The 14,976-nt window shown below is 42.4% G+C and overlaps 1 protein-coding gene across 1 annotated transcript in view; it reads right to left on the bottom strand.

Moving 5' to 3' along the window:
* Positions 1-4,868: 4,868 nt before the first annotated feature.
* Positions 4,869-14,976, bottom strand: part of WDR18 (WD repeat domain 18) — a 34,134-nt gene continuing 24,026 nt past the window's right edge. Inside the window, exons 7-10 of the mRNA XM_040322189.1 lie at positions 10,397-10,521; positions 7,904-8,070; positions 6,239-6,307; positions 4,869-6,142 (exon numbers count right to left, since the gene is read on the bottom strand). Of these exons, the coding sequence (XP_040178123.1) occupies positions 6,017-6,142; positions 6,239-6,307; positions 7,904-8,070; positions 10,397-10,521 (487 nt within the window). The 3' untranslated portion in view covers positions 4,869-6,016. The remainder of the gene's footprint in view (positions 6,143-6,238; positions 6,308-7,903; positions 8,071-10,396; positions 10,522-14,976) is intronic.

Below are 14,976 nucleotides of genomic sequence, written 5' to 3'. Positions count from 1 at the left end.
AGAGGAATAGTGACCAAGGCTGATTCAGAAATTAATTTTTGGCCTTGTACTAGTAGGTCAGCTAGGGCTACCTCGTTTGAGGAAGCCTGACAATTGTAACCCATTGAGCAGCATCTTTGCCCCTTCCGTGCGTGTCAGACACCAGGGCCCCAACTATGGTTGGGCATACCGTCAACACACTACCGTGTACAGGTTGTGGGTGATCGCCTCAGCCTTCTCGTCCGCAGGGTCTTTGAACGCAGGAGCCCCCTCCACTGGTATGATGGAGCTTGTTTAATCTGGACACAGGAGGGTCCACTATCGGGGGCGAGGTCCATCTTTTCAAGAAACTCTCTTCAAGAGGGTTCTTGGTCTGCATCTTCAGATACCTCAGGGCCAGGGTCATGAGTGCTAGCTGGACCTGGCAATGCATCTGAGTTGTCCCCAGCATATGTGGAGGGAGGGGGCCGCTTTCTAGCCCCTATTCGCCCACACACTGCTTCCACCTTGGCTACGAAGGCATCTAGGATTGCCGCATAGCGTCCACCGATAAATCGGGTGCAGGGGCATACATTGCCAGCTCAGGTGTCTCAGGGGAAAAAGTGTCTGCTTCTGACGCCGAGTTGTCCACACACCTGACACAGGGACCCCCAAACAAGTAACCCACCACTCCTGGCTGCAGCAGAGACGAGCCCCCCCCCCCCCAGGAACCGTAATATATGGTTTAGCTAGCAGAGCTGCTGCCTGCAGAGTGTGTGTCGATCTGTGCTCTCCAAAGCTGGGATCGAAGGCTGTTTGCGGGGCTGCGATTTTTGTCAGTCTTTCAGACTGCTCAGTTACAGCGTGTATCTGTTCATCTGCATTTTTTTTTTTTTTTAAATGGTCTGATCCATGGTACAAAGGCAGCTGATCTGTCACTAGAGGCCAACAGGGCAGAAAACCACGGTGCAGCAGCGTAATGCAGCAGTCAGTACACCTCAGCAGAAATCACCAGAAAAATGTGGCTTACAGAAGATGGCCACCAGTGAGAAAAGAAATACAGCATGGACACCAACCTGGGTGTCGACAGCATGGAGCAAGACACACAGGAAAGCAGAATCTCTTATGGGGCTTTATACATCATGCAAGTAAAGAAATACAGCATGGATACACCAAACATGGCCGCCGACAGCATGGAGCAGGACACACAGGTAAACAGAATCTCTTATGCAGCTTAAACACCGATTTAGTGACTTATGGTTCCCCAAGTGAAGCTCCCCAGAGGAACCCCTGCCCAGCAGCTAGCTCAGAGAGCCGAGGGGGAGGGAAGAAGGGGGATAAGGCCCTTTACTCACCTCTCCAAGGATACCCAGCTCTGTCTTCTTGCTAAAGCAAGGTAGTAGCTACTTACCCTTCCTGTGGGTTTATGCTGGAAGCATCCTGGACAGTGCATCTTCCGCATGGTAACGGAGATGACTGTCGGCCAGGCTACTGCGACTCGGCCCTGTAGACTGGTCCTTATGCAAGCCCTGGAGTGTATAGCTCACCGGCCACCTGTAGAGCGACGGGTATGTCGTGGACGACACAGCGCGCAGCTATGGTCGGCACACACTCGATGGCCAAAACTGGGAAGAATACAAGGATCTGGGATCCAGCCTGGCGCCCAGTCGGCAGTTGATCGAAGCACATCTACCGCATGGTAACGGAGGTGGCTGTCGGCCAGGCTACTGCAACTCGGCCCTGTAGACCGGTCCGATGCAAGCCCTGGAGCGTATAGCTCCCCGGCCACCCGTAGAGCGACGGGTATGTCGTGGATGACCCAGCACGCAGCTATGGTCGGCACACGCTCGATGGCCGAAACTGGGACGAATACAAGGATCTGGGATCCAGCCTGTCACCCAGTCGGCAGTTGATTGAGGATCGCAGGAAAAAACTTAAATAAATAAATGAATAAAAAATTCAAAAAATGAATCCAAACTAAAAGCCTCCAATCCATGAGCCTGAAGGGAGCCATGTCTTCTCCTTAGACTAGGCCGGAAAAACTGAATTGCTTGGTGCAGGCTGAGGGGATATAGTCAGTGGGACCGCACCCTGGGTGGGGCGGTTCTGCTTTGAAGTTAACACTTCTGCCTAGTCACTCCTAAAGATAGGAGTTAATCCCACTATGTCAAGATCTAGTTAGGAAGGGGGTTTAAGTGCCCAGTGGTCAAGCTAGTGCATGTTGGTTCACCTACCTTTTCCTTCAAAATGTTTTTTTTCTTTGTCTGAATTTCTCACTTCCTGTTTCTCCTCAGTAAGCTTGCCCGCATCATCCGAGCCGTTCTGGCTTGGGGTTAGTCAGCCAGAAGAGCTTAGTGGGAAGGAACAGGAAGTGAGAAATTCAGACAAAGAAAAAAAACATTTAAAATCAAAGGAAAAAGGTAAGTGAACCAACAATGCACTAGCTTAAAGGAACCCATTTAGAAAATAAAAAACAAACCTTTATAACCCCTTTTAGTTATCTTGCAAACCTGGCCTGTTAGTGGGTCCTGAGGACAGAAGTTGAGAAAAACTGCGCCAAGTCCTGTATGCTGTCCTTTTGTGCTTGGTTGTCGGTCAGCATTTTTGATACTGACATGGCAGTGTTTCCGTAAGGCCATGTGAACAAGCTCCTACAATGCAACTTGAAGTGACCATACATGCATTGGATGCATGCAGTAAGAGTCTATGCTCTGTCTGATCTCCACAACCTACAAACTTATTTTCAGAATCTGTCAACAGTGCAATGCAGCAAAAGTCTGGAGGAAACCAAACCATTTTAAATCTCAACAGCTCTGCTATACAACTGTACTTAAAAATATACTATACTTGGTTGTGTGGCTATCCCCTCTCTAATATCACGGACAAGCAGGATAGAGCACAGGTTGCCAGAGAAGTGAGGAAAAGATAAGAATTCATCCAATTCATCATCCTCTAGACATGACGAGTATTAATGCGTTTGAAAATTGATCACCTTGTAAAACAACCTATTTAGTTTAACCACTTGCTTACCGGACACTTAAACCCCCTTCCTGCCCAGGCCAATTTTCAGCGCCGTCACTCTTTGAATGACAATTGCAAGGTCATGCAATACCCAAAATGTATGATTTTCCCCACAAATAGAGCTTTATTTTGGTGGCATTTAATCACTGTTGACTTTTTTGCTAAAAAATTAAATTAAAAAAGCCTGAAAAAAAAAAAAAAAAAAAAAAAACACACCCCCACACAAAATCTGTTTTAATTTGTTATTTGGGGGAGCAGCAGCACTCTGAGATTCCCAGTCAATGGCTGTGCAGCAGGGGTGTGTGTTGGGACATGTCTGATCATTGGAGGAGAGTATACACCAAGTTCCCAGCATAGCTAGAGAACTGATCACAGTGTGCCTTCCTGTTAAGTGAGGTCAGTTTTTAACCACTTCCCGACTACCCACCGTAGATATACTGCGGCAGGGTGGCCGCTCTGTGCCAGATCACGTACCTAGTACGTGACATGACACTTCTGGGTCTAGGACGTGCACAAGTGCTACCGGCAACCAGCTCCTGTTGTGAACACACACAGCAGGAGCCCTGGGGCAGGTACTGTGGGGACTCCATGTCTGCTGGCACCAGCCAATTGTACAGTACACAGGCAGAACATGCAGTTGGTCTCATTTACAACTAAGCGTGTCCGATCCCTATAACCTGGGATACACACCCCATCTGTGCTTGTTTTAAAATATACTTTTTTGCTTTGATTGAACACAAATTTTTGGATTTATGCTATGAGTATCAATGTTTTCCATCCATCCTTATGTGAATGCACCATATGGTCCAACCCACTGTGGAGGAGGTAACTTCATTGGCACCAAGACCAGAGGCAACTCTGCTTGAATGCACTTTACCCCTGCTCTGGTGCTAGTAACTTGGTCCAAAAGCGACAAAAATAGTGTCAGTTGAGAGGGGAGCATGAGTGGAATTCACCCATTTTGCCTTAAGTCGTTTTTGATCCAGGCACAAGTCACTTTGGAAGTTACGTCACAGAGACACTATTTTTGTCGCTTTTAGACGGTGAATTCCTTGCACTAGAGCAAATATATTTTTACTACATTAATTTATTTTGGCTTGATGGTCACTTTTTGCACTACTAAGCACATTGCACTTTTTAATATGAATATTTGCATTTGATTATTTTTATCAATCTATTTCACATTGAGTATACATAGGAATTTAATATATGAGGCACTATACATCAATTGGCAGCATCACTTACCCCTTTCGCATCTTTCCACATTACATACTACCAACTCCACCTAGTGGAGTTTTTGGGGTAGGCAGCATCCATAATTATTTATATCTACACACTTTTACCAAAGCACAGAATTATTTTTTTATATTATAGCGTGCATAATTGTACCTTTAAAATTGTTGTGTATTTATTTTTTTCAGAACAAACAGTTTTCATCCTTCTACAAGTGCTCGCTAAAACATCAACTGCACATTTTATACTATGCTGCACCAGCTTCCTGACAATGGTGGAGAATGCTTGTGCAATGTGTGTCAGCACTGTAGCCTCCATCAGGGGTCCATGTGACAGGGTGGCAAACTCAGGATCCCAAACAGAAGACAGTTGTATCCAACAGCAAGTGCCTGAACAATGACCTGCAATGCAGTATTATCTTGGCAAAAGCTGTATATTTAAAAGATTGAAATTTAGATTTGGAAATGACATAAAAGTGTTAAATATTGCATGGGATTTTAGTGATTGGATTTACTTTAAGATCCCATGAATGTCCAGGGAGCATTCCAGATAAACAGGTCTGTAGGGAATACAGGCATTACGACAATATTTGAAAAATTAGCAAATCTATTAACATAGATTGAACATAGTTTTTAAGTAAAATACATAACAGATCATTTAAAAAAACAAAATTCTTTATTACAAAATGATAGAAAACAGATGTTATTGTGTACACAATTTATACTTCTATTGGTTAAATTGCAAAAGACCGTTTCCTAAAGTATTCTATGCTGTACATCCAAAGGGTGTCTATCATGAGGAAGAAGGCATAATTTTTAATAATGTGCTAAAATATACCACACATGTGCAGCACATCCATTGCTCAATGCCTTTTACCAAGGATACAAATTAACGTAAAACCAACAGAGTACACTATGCTACAAACGCTTGTTTAGTCAGGCAGTGTAAAGAGCAACAATAGTATCCAATGAGCATTGACTACTGGGAACCAAACATGTTTCAGGCCCAGTTCACACTGATGTAACATGCTCTCCGACTCTGCAGAACTTATCGCATCAGAAGTCGCACCCCATTCAGTGAAATGGAACTGCTCTTAGCTGTGCGACTTGAGTCACTCCGACTTAGAAAAAGGCTCCTGCACTACTTTTGGTCTGTCTTCGGTACGACTTGCATCGATTTCTGTTAAAGAAGTTACATGCGTGTCATGCCAAAGTCACGCTGGGATTCGGCTTCAAAGTCGTATGACTTTAAAGTCGTGGCAGTGCGTACCGGGGCATAATTCTGTTATAGTCAGATCAGCAAACGAGGAGTTCTTTTGACCTGCTCACACCTGATTTTGCTTGGGTGGCATGTGCTGCAACTCACATAATTATGCTTGTGTTTTTTTCCCCAGAATGCACTTTAACGCATGGGTGTGCTCTGCAGATGCACTGGGGTGCCATTTAAAATGAATAGCATTGAAACACACCATGATGTGTTTAGCGTGCCTGCCCAATCGGGTGCTGTGAACAAGCCCTTATTAGTTGCTCTTGGTTTCTGTATATTGCTCTTTTTTATTAAATAAACACGATCAATTGATACATTTAGATCATTGCTGAGGATACCTGTGATGGATAAACAAGCTGCCTAAAACAAAAACAAAATTGCCAATTTGACTTTTTGCCCCATTATCTATTTTATCTCATTTAAAACAGATAATCGTGCACCTCTGATCACAGAACCACTTTGTACAGCTAGTCTAAAGCTGCAGAACATCCATAAAAAAAAAAAAAAACTATACATTTTAGTGCATCTTTTCCAAGCTTCATGGTTTGGTGAGAATGCTAGCTGAAAAGTCAAAGAGATCTTTGTTTATCTTTCGCACCATACCCAGCTCCTCGTCCAGTTCTGCTGTCCGCGCTCGAAGTTGCTCAACAAGACCTGAAAGATTCTGACGGGAGAGGAGAGAAATGATGAAGCCAAAATAGAGACAAGTTACGAACACGCAATAAATTGCCAAATTTACTGATATTACTAAAGACCTCACCTTTCCTTCACTTTCACCAAGGAGTTGGTGAAGATGATCTGCCCTCTGCTGGTAAGTGTCTTCTGATCCCTACAATGAGAAGGAAGGGCACTGAAATATTTTCTTGATAAAATCACAAATTAGCTTGAATGTTATTTTAGCTTTAAATGAACATAAAAGCGGTAAGCCTTACAAGTACAATTCTAGGGGCCAGTGTTTTCAGCAGAGAATTCATACAAGAAGCCCTAAATCTGACACCTTGTAAGAAAAGTCAAAACCACTGTCAAATCATGTTGCCTAAATCTCATCTCAAGTGTGCTTATCTAATCAAGGGTAGAGATATTATTCTGGGGCGAATCCTAGGTTTTGTAAGCTTTCCTCATTTAACTTTTCAGTTAGAGATTTGAAAATCAACATGACTACAGGAAGTAATGAAGGTGGAATAGTGAATCAAGCACCACACAGAGCATGCAATAAATAATCAAATCTTTATTAAACAACCATACAAAATGATAAAATTAAATAAAAATCAACTACCTTTCCCCACAAATTGAGCCCTGTCGCGTCTGTTTTAACTACCTTTGCATTTTTTAGTTATGATAGATTGAGGTATAGCACCAGCTTTGATGGCCACAGCTTCTATTTTTATCGAGTTTATGATTTAGAAATATAGTCCTTACCTTCCCTAGCTTTACTTTGACCACAGTCTTGCCCATGTGTCTGCAAGGCAGAGATGGGAGTAGAGCCATTTTTGTTTAAGACTGACAATCTGCGGCTGCCGAGTGCAACTAGTAAGTATTTAGTAGGCTTTTTAACAAACCCCAGGAGCCTACTGGACAAAACAATGCACATACATTTACTAAATGCTAAAGGGTGTGTATTTTAGTGCATGCTTAGTAGAAAGCAACTACTGCATTTCCCATGCCTTCTTCAATCATATACAACCACCACAACTTTATCTGTGTCAAAGTGTCTCCTCTCTATCAGTATGTCCCTCCCACCTATGGCCAGCAGACCAAGTAGGATGTTTTCTTCACTCTCTATGCTGGAACCCATACACACCCATCATCATGTTCCCTAGATCTGCTACTGGTTGATGATAATGAAGTATATGATGCCACAGGCTAGTTGTTGTGTGACAGTGGGGGATATTTACAAAATGCAAATCCACTTTGCACTACAAGTGCAAAGTGCACTTGAAATTGCACTTGGAAGTGCAGTCGCTGTAAATATGAGGGATAGATCTAAAAAGAGGGGAAACTCTGCTGATTTTATTATCCAATCATGTGCAAGCTAAAATGCTGTTTTTTTTATTTTCCTTGCATGTCCCCCTCAGATCTACAGCGACTGCACTTCCAAGTGCACTTTCAGTGAAATTTCAAGTGCACTTTGCACTTGTAGTGCAAAGTGGATTTGCCTTTAGTGAATAACCCCTAGTGTGTGCCCCCCCCATCCTTATATTCCTCCAAAATGTCAGCCAAGCCATGCCCATTCCACATGTGACCTTCCCACCCCCTCCCTCACCCCGCCATTCCTTTCTCAACCTGTGATCAGTTCAAGCATGTGTTGCTTCTAAACATTCATCCAACATTTGCTCCATTCAGAGAACGGGAAAACTATGCCAACTATAACTTGGACTCTTACTGGCCAGAACAAAAAGTCAGTAAACTAATGCACAATACTCACATGTTGATATTTTCCAAGTCGAAGAATAATTCCATCACTCTCTGGGCCGTCAGAGCCCTCAGCACCCTGAAAATGTTTGCTGAATCGAGGCAGGGGAAAGTTAGGCTTACTGTCTGCTCGAAGCATGTTGCCAGGTGCAGGTATGATAAAGGCATTTGTTACTGGACCTGGGGAAATTGAAAACAATTTAGAGGAAATATTTAAAGCAGTATTGGACCCAAAAGCAAAAACATATTGCAGCTTACCAATCCACTCATTCCGTTTTAGGCCCCCCCCCCCCTTCTAGTGACCTGGCAAGTATGTAGTCTTTCAAAAGAACAAACTCTCTTGTAGATTGTATCAGTTTACAGGGATGAGACCAACTATTTACCAATGGCAGGGGTGCTTACAATGATTAAACTTTTATTAAGGTTCCGTTCACATTTGGCAATTTGGGCAGAATCGCGGGGATTCTTCCCGTGACCTCAAATTGCACTGCAATTAGAAAATTGGTGCCATTAATTTTCAAAGGCACCTAAACATGATGCGACTTGTCACGATAAATTGTGCAGAAAACCAGAAAGTGTGAAACTTATCGCCCAACAAGAAGCACCTGTTCCTTTTTGGGTGACAAGCTTTGAGTGTTGCGATTTGCCATGATTTTGTGCGATAATTGAGGCAAACGATGTGGGATCGTGGGCAGAATCACAGCAATTCCCCAAACCTTGAATGTGGACGGGGCCTTATTCAGGTACAACCGAAGTGCCAGTTCACACTGTTGCGCTCTGCGAGATGGCATGTGATTCGCACCGCACTGCAGTGCAAATCACATACGATTTCAGCCATACAGGTAGTATGGCTGATATCGCATTCCGACCAAACTCGTACAGGACCCTTTTTTTGGTCCGCACCAGAATCAGATCGCATGGGTAACAATAACAATGTATACATTGTATACAATGTATGGATACTCCCAGCAGTTTTCATATGAGTGTGAACTGCCGTGTGAGTCAGGTGCGATGCGGGACCCCGCAGTGGATTTGCAGGGTTCACGCATCGCACAAGTGTGAACTGAGCCTTAATCCCCCCCCAAAAAAAAAAAAAAACCTGTTTGCTGTAACTGATTTTAGCTTTAACTGAAGTGCAATCGGGAGTTTAGCTTCAATTTGTTAGTGTACGGGTACATCCAATGAGATTGATGTGGTTATACTGCACCTACACCCATATCTGCCTCGCCTCTGTTATGTAACCAAAAGCAAAAAGGATGTAGTCACTTTTGGATAAGGTTTGATGTTTACAAGCCATTACCGCCTAGTAAAGCATTTGATTGAACCAATGTCAGTTCGAACAGATGCTTTTGGAGGGCATAGGAGAGATCTGAGGTGTTATAAACACCAGATCTTCCTAATAAGGAGACCTGTCACGCTTATTGCCATCACAAGGGATTTTGCTCATTCCTTGTGATAGCAAAAAAGTTGATAAAAAAAGAAAAGAAAAGAAGGTTTTGAAGCGCACCCATGTTCATGCGCAAATGCATACAAGTTTTTCCCTCATGCATATGCAACACGCTGTTAACATCAGAGCGATAAACGAAGTACCATAGTTTGGTGCCTTTCCACAGGAGTACAGATTTTTAAAAGTGTGACATGTTAGGCATCGGTTTACCCGGCGCAACATCTTATTTTATGTTGTTTTTTTTTGTGCATTTTAAATCATTAAAGTGTTTGTACGCTAAAGTGATTTTACATGTATCCCATGCAGATATGCTGCTATTAATGAAAGTGTAAGTGTTGGTTAGAAATTAAAAGGCTAAATACCGTTTTAAAACACCTCAGCTTTGCAGTTACGTGATCCCCCTGTGCTGGAGAGAAGTGGGACTGGCTGAGATTGCCCTGGGACGTCGGCCAGTCAGCAGAGAGGAATATCTGCCCCTCCCGCTTCTCTCCATAGGTCGAGGCCGGCCAGCGCAGGGGGACCACATGACTTGCATGGCTGCAGTGTCAGAAAAGGTATTTCACCTTTTCATTTCTAACAAACACTTACAGTAATGGCAGCATATCTGCATGTGATTCCTTTTAAATGTGCTTCATTATGCAGCTGAATAGAGGACGAGAAGGAAAGTGCGCTCATGACATCAGAGAGAGGGGGGGGGGGGACTGTCAGAGGAGAGAGCAGGGCAAAAAAAATAAAAAATACAGGATTTTACATGCATGACAAAAATGGCAGAACTGGCCTGGGGGTAAAACGATTAAATCTGACAGTACATTTAATACTACCCTTCCCTCCCAGACTGATGGTGCTGCTTGCTCATTTATCCAGAGTGTAGGCTCTCTAATACAGATGGTGTTACTGGCCAGATCAGCAGGTGAAAAGAAAGAAAGAAAAAAAAAAACAAACACGAATGCAGCCACCACATCTAATTAATGGTAAGCTGCAATATATTTGGTTTTGGGTTTAATATTAGTTTAAAGTATTGGGCAATGTTGGACTACAATCAAAAACACAAGACAATACCTCTGTGGTTGACTGTACGCAGACACTGCTTGCTTTGTACGTCCCAAACACAGACCGTTTCATCATGAGATCCTGATACCAGCATACTCCCATCCAGAGAAACAGAAAGACAAGTTATTTGGTCCCTGTGAACAGATTAAGAAGGGCGCTTTATTTTTTTACACCGTCTACAATGAACATGTATTTACCTCAGCCTATTATTAAGTATACATAGGGGGTGGCCTTACAAAAGCCCTATGATCAACATGTTTAAGCATAAAACATTTGGGTCATTCAGAAGTACAGCAAAGTGCTCCTAAAATAAAAAATGATTGTTATATACACTGGAAAATCTTTGCATCCAAAAGCTGATCACAAAACACAGCAACATCAAAAATATTCAAAACACTCATCTAGCAAGCAAAATTATATATATATATATATATATATATATATATATATATATATATATATATATATATATATATATATATATATATATATATACACACACACACACACACACATACACATACATATACACACACAGTTTCTCAAAATTTCAACCACCCAACTGAGATATTTGACCTGGGCAGTTTCCTGTTTCAGCAAGCCGTTTTTAAGCAATTAGAGCATTAAAGAATATTTTTTTTTTTTCCCCCTAAATAGCTTCCTTTACCTTACGCAGTCCTCCTTCACTTACCTCATCCTTCCATTTTGTATTTAACCAGTTCCCGACCCCCGCATGTACATATACGTCCACAATATGGCACGTACAGGCACATGGGCGTACATGTACGTCCTCGCCTATTAGCGGGTGGGGGGTCCGATCGGGACCCCCCCGCTACATGCGGAGGTCGGGTCCACTCGGGGAGCGATCCGGGACCACGGCGCGGCTATTTGTTTATAGCCGCTCCGTCGCGATCGCTCCCCGGAGCTGAAGAACGGGGAGAGCCGTGTGTAAACACGGCTTCCCCGTGCTTCACTGTGTCGGCGCATCGATCGCGTCATTCCCTTTATAGGGAAGACACGATCGATGACGTCATTCCTACAGCCACACCCCCCTACAGTTGTAAACACATACTAGGTGCACCCTAACTCCTACAGCGCCACCTGTGGTTAACTCCCAAACTGCAACTGTCATTTTCACAATAAAGAATGCAATTTAAATGCATTTTTTGCTGTGAAAATGACAATGGTCCCAAAAATGTGTCAAAATTGTCCGAAGTGTCCGCCATAATGTCGCAGTCACGAAAAAAATTGCTGATCGCCGCCATTAGTAGTAAAAAAAAAAAATTAATAAAAATGCAATAAAACTATCCCCTATTTTGTAAACGCTATAAATTTTGCGCAAACCAATCGATAAACGCTTATTGCGATTTTTTTTACTAAAAATAGGTAGAAGAATACGTATCGGCCTAAACTGAGGAAAAAAAATGTTTTTATATATGTTTTTGGGGGATATTTATTACAGCAAAAAGTAAAAAATATTGCATTTTTTTCAAAATTGTCGCTCTATTTTTGTTTATAGCGCAAAAACTAAAAATGTGATCAAATACCACCAAAAGAAAGCTCTATTTGTGGGGGAAAAAGGACGCCAATTTTGTTTGGGAGCCACGTCGCACGACCGCGCAATTGTCTGTTAAAGCGACGCAGTCCCGAACTGTAAAAACACCTTGGGTCTTTAGGCTGCATATTGGTCCGGGGCTTAACTGGTTAAACGTCCTTATTTCTTCTGAGAAATCCTCACTTCCTGTTCTTCTGTCTAACTCCACACAGTAATGCAAGGCTTTCTCCCTGGTGTGGCGTGTCGTGCTCGACCCCTCCCCTGGAATACGGGAGAGTCAGGACCGCTCTCTACGTTGCAGATAAAGGAGCTGTGTGTTAGTGGTCATCCTGACTCTCCTGTATTCCAAGGGAGGGGGCGAGCACGACACTCCACACCAGGGAGAAAGCCTTGCATTACTGTGTGGAGTTACAGAACAGGCAGTGAGGATTTCTAAGAAATAAGGACATTTAAAGCAAAATCAAAGGATGAGGCAAGTGAAGGAGGACTGCACTAAGGTAAAGGAAGCCATTTAAGAAAAAAAAATAAAAAAAAAATACCTTTACAACCCCTTACTGATTAGTCAAACAGTATCTGACATCTGGTATTTTGATGTAAAGTATCAGCTTATTAAAAAAAAAATTCACAATGCAATGCTATCTCAATATGGCATTTATATGCAGTAAAATAGTTCTCCAATATTTTTAGAGATTAACTGCAGATAGCTTTTTCAGTGCATCCAGAAAGTATTCACTGCGCTTCACTTTTCCACATTATGTTACAGCCTTTTTCCAAAATGGATTAAATTATTTTCCTCAAAATTCTACAAAACATACCCCATAATGACAACGTGAAAGAGGTTTATTTGTAATTTTTAATAAATTTGCAAACCTTTCAAACGAAAAAAATCCCACGTACATAAGTATTCACTGCCTTTGCTCAATACTTTGTTGAAGCACCTTTGGCACCAATTACAGCCTCAAGTATTTTGGAGTATGATGCTACAAGCTTGACAAACCTATTTTGTTCAATTGGGCTCAAGTCTGGGCTCTGGCTGGCCACTCAAGGACATTTAGAGTTGTCCCATAGGCATTACTTTGTTATCTTGGCTGTGTGCTTAGGATTGACATCCTGTTGGCAGATGAACCTTAGCCCCAGTCTGAGGTCTAGAGCAGGTTTTCATCAAGGATGTCTCTGTACATTGCTGTATTCATCTTTCCCTCCATCTTGACTCCTATCCCAGTTCCTGCTGCTGAAAAATGGCCCCACAGCACAATGCTTCACTGTGGGGATGGTAGTGGCCAGGCGATGAGCGGTGGCTGGTTTCCTCCAGAAATTATGCTTGCCATTCAGGCCAAAGAGTTCAATCTTTGTTACATCAAACCAGAGAATTTTTCTCATGCTCTTAGAGTCCTTAAGGTGCCTTTTAGGAAACTCCAGTTGGGCTGTCATATGCCTTTTACTGAGGAGTGGCTTCTCTGTCTGGCCACTTTACCATACAGGCCCGATTGGTGGAGTGTTGCAGAGATGGTGGTTGTTCTGGAAGGTTCTCCTCTCTCCACAGAGAAATGTTGAAGCTCTGTCAAAGTGACCACCGGATTCTTGGTCACCACTCTGACTAAGGCCCTTCTCCCCACGATCACTCAGTTTGGTGGTTCCAAACTTCTTCCATTTACGAATGATAGAGGCCACTGTGCTCATTGGGAACTTCAAAGCTGCAAACATTTTTCTGTACCTCGATTCAAACCTGTGTCGGAGGTCTATAGACAATTCCTTGGGACTTTGTGGCTTGGTTTGTGCTTTGACATGCACCATTAAAGGAGTTGTAAAGGAAAACGTTTTTTCACCTTAATGCCCTTTATACTTACCAGACCCCTCGAAATTCCCGCGCTCGGTCCCGACATCCTCTTCGCCGCTCAGCCTGGCCGCTGATTGGCTAGAGCGGATGGATTGAGAGCAGCGTACCCATTGGCTGGCGCTGCTGTCAATCACATCCAGTGATGCGGAGGGCCGAGTGATACAGTGAGGGGCTATGGCCGCTCGCTGTATCACGGCAGCGAGCCCGCAAGGTCTACACACAATGCAAGCTTTCTCGCATGAATGTGTGTAGTTCTTGCGGGGAGGACCAGAGACAGCCGTTGAGGGACCCCAGAAGACGTGGATCGGGGCCACTCTGTGCAAAACAACCTGCACAGTGGATATATAACATGTTTGTTATTTTTTTTTTTTTTGTTTGTTTTACAATCCCTTTAACTGTGGGACCTTGTATAGACAGGTGTATGTCTTTCCAAATCATGTCGAATCAACTGAATTTACCACAGGTGGACACCAATGAAGTTGTAAAAACATCTCAAGCATGATCAGTGGAAACGGGATGCACCAAGCTCAATTTTGAGTGTCATGGCAAAGGATGTAAATACTTATGTACACATAATTTGTTTGTTTTTATTTTTAATACATTTGCAAACATTACAAAACAAACTTCTTTCACGTTGTCATTATAGAGGTATAGTTTGTAGAATTTTGAGGAAAATAATGAATTTAATTCATTTTGGAATATTTTCCCGAAGCATAGTTTCTCCAACAGGTTTTTATTCCATTCTGATTTTATCATGGAGTTATAAGTTATAATACAAACATTGATGAATTCGCACATACATAGAAAGTACAGTTATTTCATCTAGCCAATTTCAAATACATTTTTTACATAAAAAAAAACTTAAGACAAGACATACTAAAACATTAAGATAATACATGACAGGACACTACAAAAACAACAACAAAAATACAGGACAGAGAAAAAAAAAAAAAAACAGCAGGTTTTTAAAAAATTTCCCTTTGACCAGGCTATCCACGTGTGATATTTTCTGTTTCATACCTTATATGTAATTCTAAAGAGACAGCTGCTTTTAAAACTTTTGAAATGTGTGGTGTATATTTTAGTTAAATATGTAAAGCTTAAAATAAAAGGCAATTTATTCTTAAATATCTCAAGGCAGTGGTACATATATTTTTTAGGGTTTACACAGTACTGCAGCAGATCACGGTTTTAAAT

This window comes from Rana temporaria, chromosome 1 (assembly GCF_905171775.1).
Source record: "Rana temporaria chromosome 1, aRanTem1.1, whole genome shotgun sequence".
NCBI lineage: Eukaryota > Metazoa > Chordata > Amphibia > Anura > Ranidae > Rana > Rana temporaria.
This window is presented reverse-complemented; position numbering and strand designations above follow the sequence as displayed.